We start from the raw sequence: 15,270 nt of genomic DNA on the forward strand, positions 1-15,270 counted from the left end.
CATCACCGCCGGGATAAGTCTGGACACAGAACCTACCGAACACATTTGCAGCAAAGAGATCCGGTGGGAGTGGGTGGCCCCCCCACCCCCTCCCCTCATCGTATGGACTGTGGAAGCCCATAAAACCCTCCCGCCGTATAGGACTAACCGCCCCACCGGCTGGGAGAAAGACAGTTACGGCCATGGAAGGAGCGTTAACGTGGCCAGTCAGATAGTTAATGAGCCCGAGAATCCTTCCACTACTTCACACTGCTCCCCAAAGGGAACAATGAGAAGACACGAAAAGACTGCTGTAGGACCAGCTGTGCACTTAATGGAGAACATGGCAACAACAACTTGTATTTATATAGCGCCTTTAACGTAGTAAAACGTCCCAAGGTGCTTCACAGGAGTACTAAAAGACAAAAAAATTTGACACCGAGCCACATAAGGAGAAATTAGGGCAGGTGACCAAAAGCTTGGTCAAAGAGGTAGGTTTTAAGGAGCGTCTTAAAAGAGGAAAGAGAGGTAGCGAGGCGGAGAGGTTTAGGCAGGGAATTCCAGAGCTTAGGGCCTAGGCAACTGAAGGCACGGCCACCAAAGGTTGAGCGATTATAATCAGGGATGTTCAAGAGGGCAGAATTAGAGGAGCGCAGATATCTCAGGGTTGGGGGGGGGGGGAAAGAGAGGCAGGGGGTTGTGGGGCTGAAGGAGATTGCAGAGATAGGGAGGAGCGAGACCATGGAGGGATTTGAAAACAAGGATGAGAGTTTTGAAAATCGAGGCGCTGTTTAACCAGGAGCCAATGTCGGTCAGCGAGCACAGGGGAGATGGGCGAACGGGACTTGGTGCGAGTTAGGACACGGGCAGCTGAGTTTTGGATGACCTCAAGTTTACGTAGGGTGGAATGTGGGAGGCCAGCCAGGAGTGCGTTGGAATAGTCAAGTCTAGAGGTTAACATAGTAAAACATCCCAAGGCGCTTCACTGGAGCGAGTATCAAACAAAATTTGACAGCGAGCCAACATAAGGAGCTATTAGGACAGGTGACCAAAAGCTTGGGCAAAGAGGGAGGTTCTAAGGAACGTCTTAAAAGGAGGAGAGGTGGAGAGGTTTAGGGAGGGAATTCCAGAGCTTCAGGCCTAGACAGCTGATGGCACGGCTGCCAATGATGGAGTGAAGGAAATCACATTAAAGATATTTATTTATTTTTACACACATACTTTAAACATTTCCATATTATAATGTTGATTAGGGGTCCATTACCGACCAGAATTTATACCTCTAGTCTGTCATTTAAGCTAGGAGTTAATTGAAAGAATGGAGAAATTGATTTATTAAAATGGATTCACCAAGTACGGCATGTGATACTGCCAGTCAGGGTACAGCCAATCAACATGACATAATGAACATTAATCATTAATATACAGTATAAAAATATAGATCATACACACAGTCTTCATCTGAAAGGGAAACTTTGGCAAATTTATTCTTAAGCCTTGAAATGGCAAATTTAAAATACTGTGCATTTCTACGTAAGAGGAGCTGTCCCCCCTCTCCCCCCGGTGGCCATTTGTCATGTTTGAGCCTCTAAGCAGCAAAGGTTGGCAAACCTGAACACCACCCGGCACCCAAGGTGGGGAAGCAGAGGGGAGGAAAAGACCACACTCAAGTTCAACCCTGTCCTCATCTGAGGTAGCTCGCTCCTCCTCATTGCTTAATTTATCTGTTAATTACATCTTTCAAGCACAAAGCACCTCCTGTTCCACTTTATTTAAACTGTTTCATAGAAACATAGTAGGAGCAGGAGTAGGCCATTCGGCCCCTCGAGCCTGTTCCGCCATTCAATGCAATCATGGCTGATCACCCAAACTCAGTACCCTGTCCCTGCTTTCTCCCCATATCCCTTGATCCCCTTAGCCTTAAGAAATATATCTAACTCCTTCCTGAAAATATTTAATGAATTGGCCTTACCTGCCTTCTGTGGTAGAGAATTCCACAGGTTCACCACTCTCTGGGTGAAGAAATTCCTCCTCATCTCAGTCCTAAATGGCTTACCCCTTATCCTTAGACTGTGACCCCTGGTTCTGGACTCCCCCGCCATTGGGAACAGCCTTCCTGCATCTAGTCTGTCTAGTCCTGTTAGGATTTTATAAGTTTCAATGAGATCCCCTCTCATTCTTCTAAACTCTAGCGAATATAAGCCTAATCTACCCAATCTCTCTTCATACGTCATTCCTGTCATCCCAGGTATCAGTCCGGTGAATATTTGCTGCACTCCCTCCATGGCAAGAACATCCTTCCTCAGATAAGGTGATCAAAACTGCACACAATACTCAAGGTGTGGTCTCACCAAGGCCCTGTACAACTGCAGCAAGACATCCTTGCTCCTGTAGTCGAATCCTCTCGCTATGAAGGCCAACATACCATTTGCCTTCTTAACCGCCTGCTGCACCTGCATGCTTACCTTCAGCGACTGGTGCACAAGGACACCCAGGTCTCGTTGCACTTCCCCTTTTCCCAATCTATTGCCGTTCAGATAACAATCTGCCTTCCTGTTTTTGTCACCAAAGTGAATAACCTCGCATTTATCCACATTATACTGCCATGCATCTGCCCAATCGCCCAACCTGTCCAAATCATACTGGTGTGAACTATCGGATAATGAAATTTCAGCACTTTTTTTTTAAATATTCGCTCCTGGGATGTGGGCGTCGCTGGCAAGGCCAGCATTTATTGCCCATCCCTAGTTGCCCTCGAGAAGGTGGTGGTGAGCCGCCTTCTTGAACCACTGCAGTCCGTGTGGTGAAGGTGCTCCCACAGCACTGTTAGGGAGGGAGTTCCAGGATTTTGACCCAGCGACGATGAAGGATCGGCCGATATATTTCCAAGTCAAGATGGTGTGTGACTTGGAGGGGAACTTGGAGGTGATGGTGTTCCCATGCACCTGCTGCCCTTTTACTGGATAGAGTGGGAGCGGTGGGCCATTTTGTTTTGTCTTCCCCAAGTCGAGGGTGCAGAGGCAAACTGATGCGTTCCTACTGACCCTCCCAACCAAGATCAGCTAACCCAGCACTGATCGGAAACAGGGATGGTGAACGAGACCTTCCTGCTCAGTTCCACACTACCCTGCACACTTTTCTCTTTCCAAATCGGTCTCATGAAGACATCCACTGATGATTCAATTGTGAATAGCCCTGCTTTTGAAGAGGCTTTTCATTATAATTTCAGTTTGAAATGTGAATACTGTCAACGACACTCAGAAGAGTTTCCCCTAAACCATCCAATAAGCATGCTTCTTGCTTGAGGGCAATTCTCAATGAGCTTAGAATTGTGTGGGCTGAAATCTTGGGAGAAAACCCCTCTAGTTTGGATCAGTGCCCCCCGATCCCCCACTCCCCTGCCCAGGGCATCTCCTGCCCTGTTCCTGCTCAGTGATATAAATCTCATTGCACAGCCTCTCCCCGTGTCTACTTTGTAGAAATATTTCCTTAACAAATATTGAAAAACTTGGCATTTCACAATTATAAACATATTTACCAATGTTCCGTGCAATAAACAATCTATAGAATGTTAAAATGTCACTTCTTTTTTTACATTATCCCACGATTAATATATCCCATTTAAAAAATCTGGAAATAAACTGAATGCAAAATAGTCAATGTGCAAAAATATTTTAAGTAGATGCAACCTTTCCCCATCGGGATTTTTTTTTTAACCAGAGTTGCAATTCTTCACTCCAGACCCAGAATCATTTGCAGTGTCCAGCAACCTTGCAGGAGAACATGACACCAAGCTTCTGTTTACCGACCCTACTGCTGGTTCAACATCCTGGATTACGCTCCAGGCTGGACCACATCTTCTCTCCGCTGTCCACATACACTGACCACCCTTCAGCCAGTGAAGTACAGAAAGCCGCTCGCTGGATTTTTGTTCATCTTTTTGTATGAAGAAGGGCACTTCCTGCACCGCAGCCTGGGCTAGGAAGGGTTAAATACAGGAAGTTACTGCAGACTGTGTGGGGGAAGGAATTCTAGTTGGGCTTCCGAAAACAGCCAACTGTGTTTCTCAGGACACAGTCCGTGTTGAAAAAAGGTTTGATTTGCCTGTTGGTGAGGAATTGGCCATCTCACCTCTCTTCACTCCTCCATCCTACAGCAGCCCATCACTGCATCCGATTCTCTCTTCAATCTTTCCAAGCTCTCTGTACCTGCTACCCAGGATCATCCCTATCTATAATCACGGACAACATACTTTAACCGGAGAAAATATATCCTCTAAAAGGAATGAGGTGTAGCTTTGGTACGGGCAGTAGTTGGTGTGATTACCAAGCGCCGTTAGAGAGCGCACACAGGATCAGGTAGAAGAGAACATGTGCAAATTGAGGGGTGCCATGGGTTTCTCTGGGAGCAGATCTAAGCCTAGCCCAGGCTAGGTGACGGCCAGCCTTAAGAATCCCAACTTAATTGAGAGTGCGTATCATGGTGGGCACGAGCCTACGTCCATGGTTGACAGCGGGCGCGTACCCACGGTCGACGGCGGGCGCGAGCCCACGGTTAACGGTGAACATGAGCCCACAGCACAAAATTGCCCACAGTGGATCAGTCACTGGCAGAGTCAGAAAGACACGAAGGATGACTGGCGTGCAAGATGTCACACTGGTGCAGGAGAGGATGCCCTTCAGAGTTTGGGATTAAGGCACATTATTTGGGCAGAGTACAGGAAGTTTCGCTATGCATCCAGCCCATAGTACACCTGATCTGGGAACACTCAAATGGGCACCACTGTGTGCAAAAAAAAAGTGACAGATAAAAATTGTTTCATCAGCATGCAAAAACTGGAACAAAAGTCAGCCGGGCTAAGTGGGATCAGAATGGACCAAAACTGGATCAAGGGGCTTGGAGGAGATGGGATTATGGTCGAGTTCTGATCTTTGCCAACGATGCAAAATTAATTGAAGAGCCCCCCCAATAATAAACTAATTCTTGACATCATGAAGTGGGGGAAAGGATTTCTGTTTTAAAATAGTCATTTTGGATATCTGCAGTCCACCCAATCGACAAAACCGGACAAGGTGGCAAATGCTAGCAGGGGAACGGAAGCAGCCCAAGGCTGGGCTCAAATCCCCCCCCCAAAAAAAAACCAGACTCACTGTCACTACCGAGTCTACAGCTGGTCACCGTCTCATCAAACTACAAGCGGGCGTGGCTATGGTCACAAGAGACAAGAGCGCTTTGAACCCATTGGCCAGGCATAACTGGAATTGCCCATAACAACCATAGAACGATCTAGAACGCATTACTCAAACAAAATAAAAACTTTCCCGATACATTGCATCTGGAATTCATTTGGGTTGTGACATTGAAGGAGCAGTGTGTATCTGGTCAGCTGAAATGAATTTTCTCACCAATCTAACTTGTTTACACGCAGGGTATATTTTCACCCTGCCCCCCAGATAAATGTTAGTGAAAACTCGGTCCAGGTATAAAACAGGTAAAGCAGTGGCGTCTAGTTTATCCCTAAACAACAGTCTTGTATCTCGTATCGCTGAATTCCCGGAGATCCGGACACAGCAACTCAAAAAGACCCCCAGCTCCCACTTCAAACACAAGCCAACACCAGTAAGAACACCAGAGTTGTCCCAGTCCTCTGAACAATGTTAGCAGACAACTCACAAAGGTTGGTCCTTGAAGGAATCGTCAACACCAATTATTCAGGGGCTGTTATCAGGTGTGAAGATCAGGAGGTTGAAAGAAAAAAGCATTGAAAGAGCATTGTCCGAGGTCAACCGCACATCTGCATTCTGTGGGATCATTATTAGGTGGTTGCATGTGTTCAGTGCCATCACTGGTCCCGTCGCAGAGGCAGACACTGGCTTAAAACAGGAACCCATGTTGCATTGTGCAAAATCAGGCCACAGACTAATGGCTAGGGTTACCAGCCCATTCCTTTATATTTCAGGTCTCCCTGTTAAACTAACCGCGGTTTATTGTAAGGACAGACTAGGTGCTACAAACCTGGCCTGTTGCAGTGTATGTCACAGCAGGTGCAGTCGGAGTCCAGCAGGGCAAGCGTAACAATTTCATCCTGCACTAGTGGCTCTGGTGGTCTGTCATTAGCACCCCCCACCCCCCGCCCCGACGTACACTGCAAGTGCCCCCATGACCCCAGCATTCCCCCCAGCCCATCATCAGTACAGGTCTGTTAGTTGTAGCCTTGCATCGATGTCGGAGCGGCTTGGTTTCCAGGCTGCGGAGGTGCAGGAGCACGGCCGCCTCACCAGCTGGGGTGCGAGAAGGAGATGTTGTACAGCTTGGCCCACTGAGCAAAGACATCCTTCTCAGTGATGAAACGATGGTGATTCCCCTTCTTGGCTTGTTCGTTCCTGACGAACGTCACACACTCATCGGGACCTTTCGGCTCATAATAATGATAGGGCGTACGTTTGTGCTGAGCTTTCCTGCTAATAAAGGAAAACACAAAGTTTGTTTTTTCCCCCGATGTGAACACAAAAAATGGCACTTTAAAAAAAAAAATGCTGTTTCTCCCTACAAGAGCTTGTACCAATAGTTACAGGGGCAGATATAGTTTTTTTTATTCGTTTTTTTAATGGGATGTGGGTGTCGCTGGCAAGGCCAGCATTTATTGCCCATCCCCAATTGCCCTCGAGGTGGTGGTGGCGAGCCGCCTTCTTGAACCACTGCAGTCCGTGAGGTGAAGGTACTCCCACAGTGCTGTTAGGGAGGGAGTTCCAGGATTTTGACCCAGCGACGATGAAGGATCGGCGATATACTTCTATATAGTGGTTTTCTTACTCCTCTCCCCCACCGCCTCGCGACTCGTGATGAGATACACAGTTCCATGGGCCCGGGTACCTTTCTTCTCCAAGTGGACACGCACAGACCCGGAGGCATGGGAGCCATCGCGGCCAAGCCCGATCCACTCTCCACGCTCGTGCTCCACGCTCATGGCCCTTTTAGACAGGGGCAGCGTGGGCTATCCGGGTGATTTATCTCCCCCCCTCCCTGGCACCAAGACCCTTTACTGCTGCCCCAACCCGAGATCCACACCCGAGCACAGACCCGAGGATGGAACCCGGTCCAGCTGACCTAGACGGGGTGAATGCACCCGCCCGTCATTCCTCGCGCACCACACGGGCGGGAAGCCTCACTGAAAGGCAACATTAATCTGGAAAAAAAAACTGGGTTAAAGTCATCACAAGGCGCCTCCTCTCGCCCGCCAGGTCATGGAGCCAACGGTTTAATCGCTCTGGCAACTGCATTATTGTCGCCTCCCGGACTATAAAAAAAAAGCTGCTGTCATGATCAGCAAACCTTCATAAATCACTGGTTAGGCCTCAGCTGGAATTGGATAAATACTTAAAAAGGAGAAAGATTTGCTGGGCTCTGGGGAAAGAACAGGGGGATTGGGACTAATGGGATGGTTCTTTCAAAGAGCCACTGAGCCACAGCTGAGGATTTTGATTTTAAATTGAATGGGGAGAAACAGGCTGGCACACATGAGGGAGGGGGTCGGGTTGTCTCTGTTCACCAGTTGTAACAGAACGTGTGAAAAGAACAGTTTTTTACAATTTCACTACAAGAGCTAGCAGAGGACATCCCAGCCCCCTCTCCCTCCCACCCAAGAGGTTACAAGGCACAGCAGTATGAACTCTCACACCCAGTCCCATTCATTCCCCCCCCCAACTTCCACCACCGCTCCCCCGCCCCCCCCCCCCAAAAAGGTCTGGTTTCTGCTCTGAAGGAAAGCACATACCTGCAGTGATTGGAGGGGGCCATTCCGTACACCTGGACATTGTCGCAGAGTTCAATGGCTATCACCATGGTGAACCAGCCCGTGCTCAGCCAGGAATGAGATTTCTTTCTGCAGAGCCAAGCAAGAAGGAAAAGAAAATCCTGTTAATAATAAGGCCCAAGGTATAGAATTTACAGCACAGAAAGAGGCCATTCAGCCCGACCGTCTATGCCAGTGTTAATGCTCCACAGGAGCCTACATTAGTAACTGAATCGAGGGAACGCAGTGATAGCTTACTTCCACTAATCACCCGAAATCGCAGCGGTCGAAGAACTGGATGTCTTACCAGAGCAGGCTTGAAGTCCGATATCTGATCCAACTCTCACCTCAGCCTCCAACCTCTACTGTATGGAGCTCAATTTAAGAGGTGGTACCTAGACTTTCAAAAGACATTTGACAAAGTTCCACACAAAAGGCTCTTAGGTAGGTTGAAAGCTGTGGGATTTCAGGATAAATCTTGGGAATGGATATGAAAATGATGGAAGAATAGAAGACCTGGGTGACTGTTTAAAAGAGTTATGCCGGGTAAAAGGAGCACTGAGTGGGGTGGCCCAGGGATCAGTGCTGGGACAGCTACATTTTCTAATTTGGCTGCATACAGTGACAGCACTGTTCCCGGCCCGAATGGAGAGGATTGGGTAATTCCCCCGTCAGTCACGCCTGGAGACTGCACTGCTGTAAGTGACTGGGATTGATTTTACGCACAGAATTTGTATTCTGAAGCTATCCTCCACGCACTGCATTTTTCTGGAGAAATAATCCTGCTTTTATCGGGAGACGTTGCTGTAGTTTCTGTCATGAGCTCGGTTTACTGTAGTTCGTAGAGACTCTATTTAACTAGACTTTGCTGCTGTAAGTACAGCCATAAGTTCCACCCCACCTCCAGCTCACTAGCCGACACTAGGCAGCCCACCGGCCGAATAGATAAGGGAGAACCAGTGGATATGGTGTATTTGGACTTTCAGAAGGCTTTCGATAAGGTCCCGCATAAGAGATTAGTGTGCAAAGTTAAAGCACATGGGATTGGAGGTAAGGTACTGACTTGGATAGAGAACCGGTTGGCAGACAGGAAGCAAAGAGTTGGAATAAACGGGTCTTTTTCCAAGTGGCAGGCAGTGATTAGTGGGGTACCGCAGGGATCGGTGCTAGGTCCCCAGCTATTCACAATATATATTAATGATCTAGATGAGGGAACTAGATGTAATATCTCCAAGTATGCAGATGACACAAAGCTGGGTGGGCGTGTGTGCTGTGAGGCGGATGCAGAGAAACTCCAGTGTGATTTGGACAGGTTGGGTGATTGGGCAGATGCAGTATAATGTGGATAAATGCGAGGTTATCCACTTCGGTGGCAAAAACAGGAAGACAGATTATTATCTGAACGGCAATAGATAAGGAAAAGGGGAAGTGCAACGAGACCTGGGTAAGCATGCAGGTGCAGCAGACGGTTAAGAAGGCAAATGGTATGTTGGCCTTCATAGCGAGAGGGTTCGAGTACAGGAGCAAGGATGTCTTGCTGCAGTTGTACAGGGCCTTGGTGAGACCACACCTTGAGTATTGTATGCAGTTTTGGTCGCTTATCTGAGGAAGGATGTTCTTGCCATGGAAGGAGTGCAGCGAAGATTCACCAGACTGATACCTGGGATGGCAGGAATGACGTATGAAGAGAGATTGGGTCGATTAGGCTTATATCTGCTGGAGTTTAGAAGAATGAGAGGGGATCTCATTGAAACTTTTAAAATTCTAACAGGACTAGACAGACTAGATGCAGGAACGATGTTCTCGATGGCGGGGGAGTCCAGAACCAGGGGTCACAGTCTAAGGATAAGGGGTAAGCCATTTAGGACTGAGATGAGGAGGAATTTCTTCACCTAGAGAATGGTGAACCTGTGGAATTCTCTACCACAGAAGGCAGTTGAGGTCAATTCGTTAAATATATTCAAGAAGGAGTTAGATATATTTCTTAAGGCTAAAGGGATCAAGGGATATGGGGAGAAAGCAGGGACAGGGTACTGAATTCGGATGATCAGCCATGATCTCATTAAATGGCTTTGTCAAGGGTAAATCATGTCTGACCAATCTGATTGAATTTTTCAAGGGGGTGACTAGGTGTGTGGATGAAGGAAATGCTGTGGATGTGGTATACATGGACTTCAGTAAGGCTTTTGACAAAGTCCCGCATAGGAGACTGGTCAAGAAGGTAAGAGCCCATGGGATCCAGGATGCCTTGGCACGTTGGATCCTAAACTGGCTGAGTGGCAGGAGCCAGAGGGTGATGGTCGAAGGTTGCTTTTGTGACTGGAGGCCTGTGTCCAGTGGGGTACCTCAGGGATCGGTGCTGGGTCCCTTGCTGTTTGTGATCTACATAAATGATTTGGAGGAGAATGTAAAAGGTATGATCAGTAAGTTCGCAGATGACACGAAAATTGGTGGGGTGGTAAATTGCGAGGAGGAAAGCCTCAGGCTACAGGACGATATAAACGGGTTGGTCAGATGGGCGGAAAAGTGGCAAATGGAATTTAACCCTTTAAGTGCGAGGTGATGCATTTTGGACGGACAAATAAGGCAAGGGAATACACAATGAGTGGTAGGACCCTAGGAAGTACAGAGGGTCAGAGGGACCTTGGTGTACATGTACATAGATCCCTGAAGGCAGCGGAACAGGTAGATAAGGTGGTTAAAAAGGCATATGGGATACTTGCCTTCATTAGCCGAGGCATAGAGTATAAGAGCAGGGAGGTTATGATGGAGCTGTACAAAACGCTGGTAAGGCCACAGCTGGAGTACTGTGTGCAGTTCTGGTCGCCTCACTATAGGAAGGATGTGATTGCTTTGGAGGGGGTGCAGAGGAGATTCACCAGGATGTTACCTGGGATGGAGCGCCTCAGCTATGAAGAAAGACTAAACAGGCTGGGGTTGTTTTCCTTGGAGCAAAGAAGGCTGAGGGGGGACCTGATTGAGGTGTACAAAATGATGAGGGGCATAGATAGGGTAAAGAGGAACTTTTCCCCTTAGTAGGGGGGTCAATAACAAGGGGGCATAGATTCAAGGTAAGGGGCAGGAGGTTTAGAGGGGATTTGAGGAGGAACTTTTTCACCCAGAGGGTGGTTGGAGTCTGGAACTCGCTGCCTGAAAGGGTGGTAGAGGAAGGAACCCTCACAACATTCAAGAAGCATTTGGATGAGCACTTGAAATGCCATTGCATACAAGGCTATGGACCAAATGCTGGAAAATGGGATTAGATTGGACAGGGCTTGATGGACGACGCAGACACGATGGGCCGAAGGGCCTCTTTCTGTGCTGTATAACTCTTATGACTCTATGACTCTAACTGGCTCGAGGGGCCGAATGGCCTACTCCTGCTCCTATCTTCTATGTTTCTATGACACGGGGCAGCCCACTGGTCGACACGGGGCAAGCTCCCACAAACAGCAATGTGATAAGGTCCAGATAATCTGTTTTTAGTGATGTTGATTGAGGGACAAATATTGGTCAAGACACCGGGGATAACTCCCCTGCTCTTCTCCGAAATAGTGCCATGGAATCTTTTACATCCACCTGAGAGAGCAGACGGGGTCTCCGTTTAACGTCTCATCTGACAGTGCAGCACTCCCTCAGCACTCAACAGAGACTTGAACTTGAACCCACGATCTTCTGACACAGAGGCGAGTGCGCTACCCCCTGAGCCACGGCTGACACTACATGAAGGATGAAGTTGAGAGAGATGGGGGAGTGGGGAGGCAGTGGGGGGGGGGGGGGGGGGGGGCGGAGGGAAGAGAAATCAGCCATATTTCCCACGCCTGATCACGATCTAGTGACCCCCGTTAGGAAGGGCTAATGTGCAGTCATTGGGTGACACAGGCTGTGGGCATCCATTGTCTGAGCTAACATACCTGAGCACCTATCTTCTATGTTTCTATAGGGTACTGAATTTGGATGATCAGCCATGATCTCATTAAATGGCGGAACCTGCTCGATGGGCCGAATGGCCTACTCCTGCTCCTATCTTCTATGTTTCTATGTATAAAGATTGTCCAGTGAGGCAATGAAACCAGGCAAGAGATTGGAGCCTTCAGAAAAGGAAGGGAGAAAATTGGGGGTGGGGAATAGGAGCAACAAAATATAAGCCACATATTCCTTTTCAATAAATAAGTGCTGAGTTTACAAAAGCAAAATACTGCGGATGCTGGAGATCTGAAATAGAAACAGAAAATGCTGGAAATACTCAGCCGGTCAGGCAGCCTCTGTGGAGAGAGAAACAGAGTTAACGGTTCAGGTGGTGACCCTTCGTCAGAACTGGAAAAAGTTAGAGATGGAACAGATTTTAAGCAAGTGCAGGGGCACTGAAAGGGGGGAGGGGAGGGGAGGAAAGAACAAAAGGGAAGGTTTGCGAATTGAGTTTACATTGGTACTGTACCTGTCTCTCCCAGTTTCCCTCTGAAATAAATCGTCAAACTGCTGCATTCTCCTGGGAGCAATGATAAACGCAGAGAGGTTTGAGAATGCCAAGCCCACTCGGTGAATCAGTCTGTACGTGCTCCCTCTCCTGTCCTTCTGCATCTTCTGAGGCGGCCCCCAGAAGACAAAGACCGTCGTCTGGCTTTTGTTGAGGAACTCCTGGGGCTTCCTCATCACCCGGTAAACGCTGGAATGGGCGACGACCCGCAGCGTGGTTTTACTCCCGACGTCCCTCTCGTATCCGGTAGTGGGCGCGTCGTTCATGCGGATGGTGCACTCGGTCTGGTCGATTTCAGAGCCCATCTCACTGCCCAGTAAGTGGCTGGAACTCGTGATGAGTGCGCACTGCCCGCAGTGAAGGTTCATTGTCTGAAACAGGATTGGCGTAGCGTCACGGAAGTTAAAAGCGACAAAATCGGTACCGTACCCGTCTCTCCAGCTCGCATCATATAGAAGGAAAGTGGATTAACAGTTAACGTGCGTGACGTAAGAAAACTACTAGGCACTTGGTCTAAGCATTAAACAAAGCTTTAATCAACTGTTTTACAACATGGAGGTCTAGTTGTGTCCTTCACTAGTTCCTGTTGAGAATGTCCTGTGCAAGCTGGGCCCGTGCCCGAGTATTTATACTCTCGCTGGACAGCGCCACCTGTAGGCCCCTCAGTATTATTTCATAAGTCTTTCTTTCATGTATGACTGATTCATGTCAGTGCGCATGGTTAATGTGACCCCCTGGACTGGTTTCGATCGCTTGAGGGGGGACGGGAAGCAATTTGCCAGATTTTATTTTATTGGCCCTGGGATTTTTTTCCCCCGCCTCTCCCCGGAGATCACATGGCTGCTGGGGGTGTGGGGTAGGAAGTATCTAGTTATGATGCTCTGGCCGTCATGGGTGCGCGGCAGGCCTGATGGGACCAGCTGGTCTTTTCCTGCCCGTCATTTTTGTATGTTCGCATGATCTTTTCCCCCTTATATTTGTTAGCTCCTCTCACAGCCCAGTAGATCAATGCGTGCTGTGGCACTGAGACGGATGTGGAAGGACCCAACCCCAACTGGTACTCAGTTAGCTGATCTTATAGAATCAGAGGATGGAAGGAGCCCATTCGGCCCATCGAGCCTGTGCCGCCTCTTTGAAAGAGCGATCCAATTGGTCCCACTCACCTGCACTTTCCCCATAGCCTTGCAGATTTTTCCCCTTCAAGTGTATGTTCAATTCCCTTTTGAAAGTCACTATTGGATCTGCTTCCACCACCCTTTGAGGCAGCGCATTCCGGATCACAAAATCTCAACTTTTTATATCCACATCTCCCCCCCTAGTTCTTTTGCAAATGATCTCGTCCCCAGTGCAGCTTGGACCATTACAATTGGCATTAAATGATCTTTGGAAGAGGGGAATGATAAGCAGCCGGGGCTTTTGCTCCTGATGGTTATACTGCTGGAAAGCTCGTGTGCCCATCAGGCGAGGACAGGAGGAGGCCCAGTGAAACCGCCCGCCGATACTCATCATCTAGGCTCACTGGAGGCTCCTGGTTCCCAATGCAAAGGCTTCTTCAGGAGTGGAGAGAAGGGGGGAGAAAACGAGGGAACATTTTTCAATAAACTATGCAAGTTAAAGATTTTATAACTGTCGTAACAATTATTAATGCGGTGAAACAGTCGACCGGTTTAAGAGAATAATAACTGAATGTTTCAACACATTGAACCCTCTTACAACACCAATTCATCCTTGTGCTGTGTCTATTGATGATTTTTGCACAGTAATAGGGTTCGGTCATGTGTCAGCCAGTGGCTCAGTGGGCAGCACTCTCGCCTCCGAGTCAGAGGATTGTGAGGTTCAAGTCCCACTCCAGAGACTTGAGCACATCAAGCTAGGCTGACACTCCAGTGCAGTGCTGAGGGAGCGCTGCACTGTCGGAGGTGCCGTCTTTCAGATGAGACGTTAAACTGAGACCCCATCTACTCTCTCAGGTGGACGCAAAAGATCCACATGGCACTATTTCGAAGAGGAGCAGGGGCGTTACCCCCGATGTCCTGGGGCCAATATTTATCCCTCAATCAACATTAAAAAAAGACAGATTATCTGGTCATTATCACATTGCTGTTTGTGGGAGCTTGCTGTGCGCAATTTGGCTGCCGCGTTTCCCACATTACAACAGTGACTACACTTCAAAAAATACTTCATTGGCTGTAAAGCACTTTGAGACGTCCGGTGGTCGTGAAAGGTGCTATAGAAATGCAAGTCTTTCTTTCTTTTCTTTAAATCAACTCCAGCTCGTTCATTTAAAATGAATGTCAAACAGCTAGATTTTTATTCAGCGCTTGGTTTATTGCTGAATGAACATTCATGTCCTCTTTACAACACAATATAAAAGACTCGTAGAGCAATGGGAAAAAAAATCACTGCCCAGCAGAGTAGAAGGTTTTCATTATCACATGTAGGGAACAAGCACCAAATCTGAAGCATGAGAACTAGTTGGCCGGGAATAGCTTTTGGATTCAGAAGCTCCCATCTTATCATGTGCGTGGAGATATAATGAGTTTTTTTTTTGAGAGAGTAAATAAGGAGAAACTGTTTCCATTAGCGGGTATGTCAGTAACCAGAGGACGCAGATTTAACATAATTGGCAAAAGAGCCAGAGAGGAGATGAGGTGATTTTTTTTTTTGCGTAGCGAGTTATGATGATCTGGAATGCACTACTAAATTCAGTAGTAACTTTCAAAAGGGAATTGGATATATACTTGAAAAGGAAAAATGTGCCAAGCTATGGGGAAAGAGGAGAGAAGTGGGGCTAATTGGACAGCTCTACCAAAGAGCCGGCACAGATGGGGTGGGCCGAATGGCCTCCTTTTGTGCTGTATGATTCTATGATACAAGAGGGAAAGTCCTCCCTCCATGGTTGATGTTATGCAGAGGTTTTCTCCATCACAGAAGATTAAATGTCCCTATTGAATGAAATCCCGAAACATTTTACATTTGGGACTTGTGCAGTATGTTGCCATCTGTGTGCTGCTTTACGCTA

General features: G+C 47.9%; 1 protein-coding gene across 4 annotated transcripts in view; it reads right to left on the minus strand.

The window, feature by feature from the left end:
* Positions 1 to 6,131: 6,131 nt before the first annotated feature.
* The window catches only part of st6galnac6 (ST6 (alpha-N-acetyl-neuraminyl-2,3-beta-galactosyl-1,3)-N-acetylgalactosaminide alpha-2,6-sialyltransferase 6), a 57,041-nt gene continuing 47,902 nt past the window's right edge, over positions 6,132 to 15,270 (minus strand). For 3 of the 4 annotated variants that reach the window (XM_085965402.1, XM_085965401.1, XM_085965400.1), the window contains 3 exons: positions 12,210 to 12,619; positions 7,754 to 7,861; positions 6,132 to 6,440 (listed from right to left, as the gene is read on the minus strand). In XM_085965402.1, the coding sequence (XP_085821528.1) occupies positions 6,254 to 6,440; positions 7,754 to 7,861; positions 12,210 to 12,619 (705 nt within the window). In that variant the 3' untranslated portion in view covers positions 6,132 to 6,253. The remainder of the gene's footprint in view (positions 6,441 to 7,753; positions 7,862 to 12,209; positions 12,620 to 15,270) is intronic. The other variant, XM_085965403.1, reaches the window with a different exon arrangement.

This window comes from Somniosus microcephalus, chromosome 23, assembly GCF_052327205.1.
Source record: "Somniosus microcephalus isolate GS21.2 chromosome 23, FLI_Smic_1.0, whole genome shotgun sequence".
Lineage (NCBI taxonomy): Eukaryota > Metazoa > Chordata > Chondrichthyes > Squaliformes > Somniosidae > Somniosus > Somniosus microcephalus.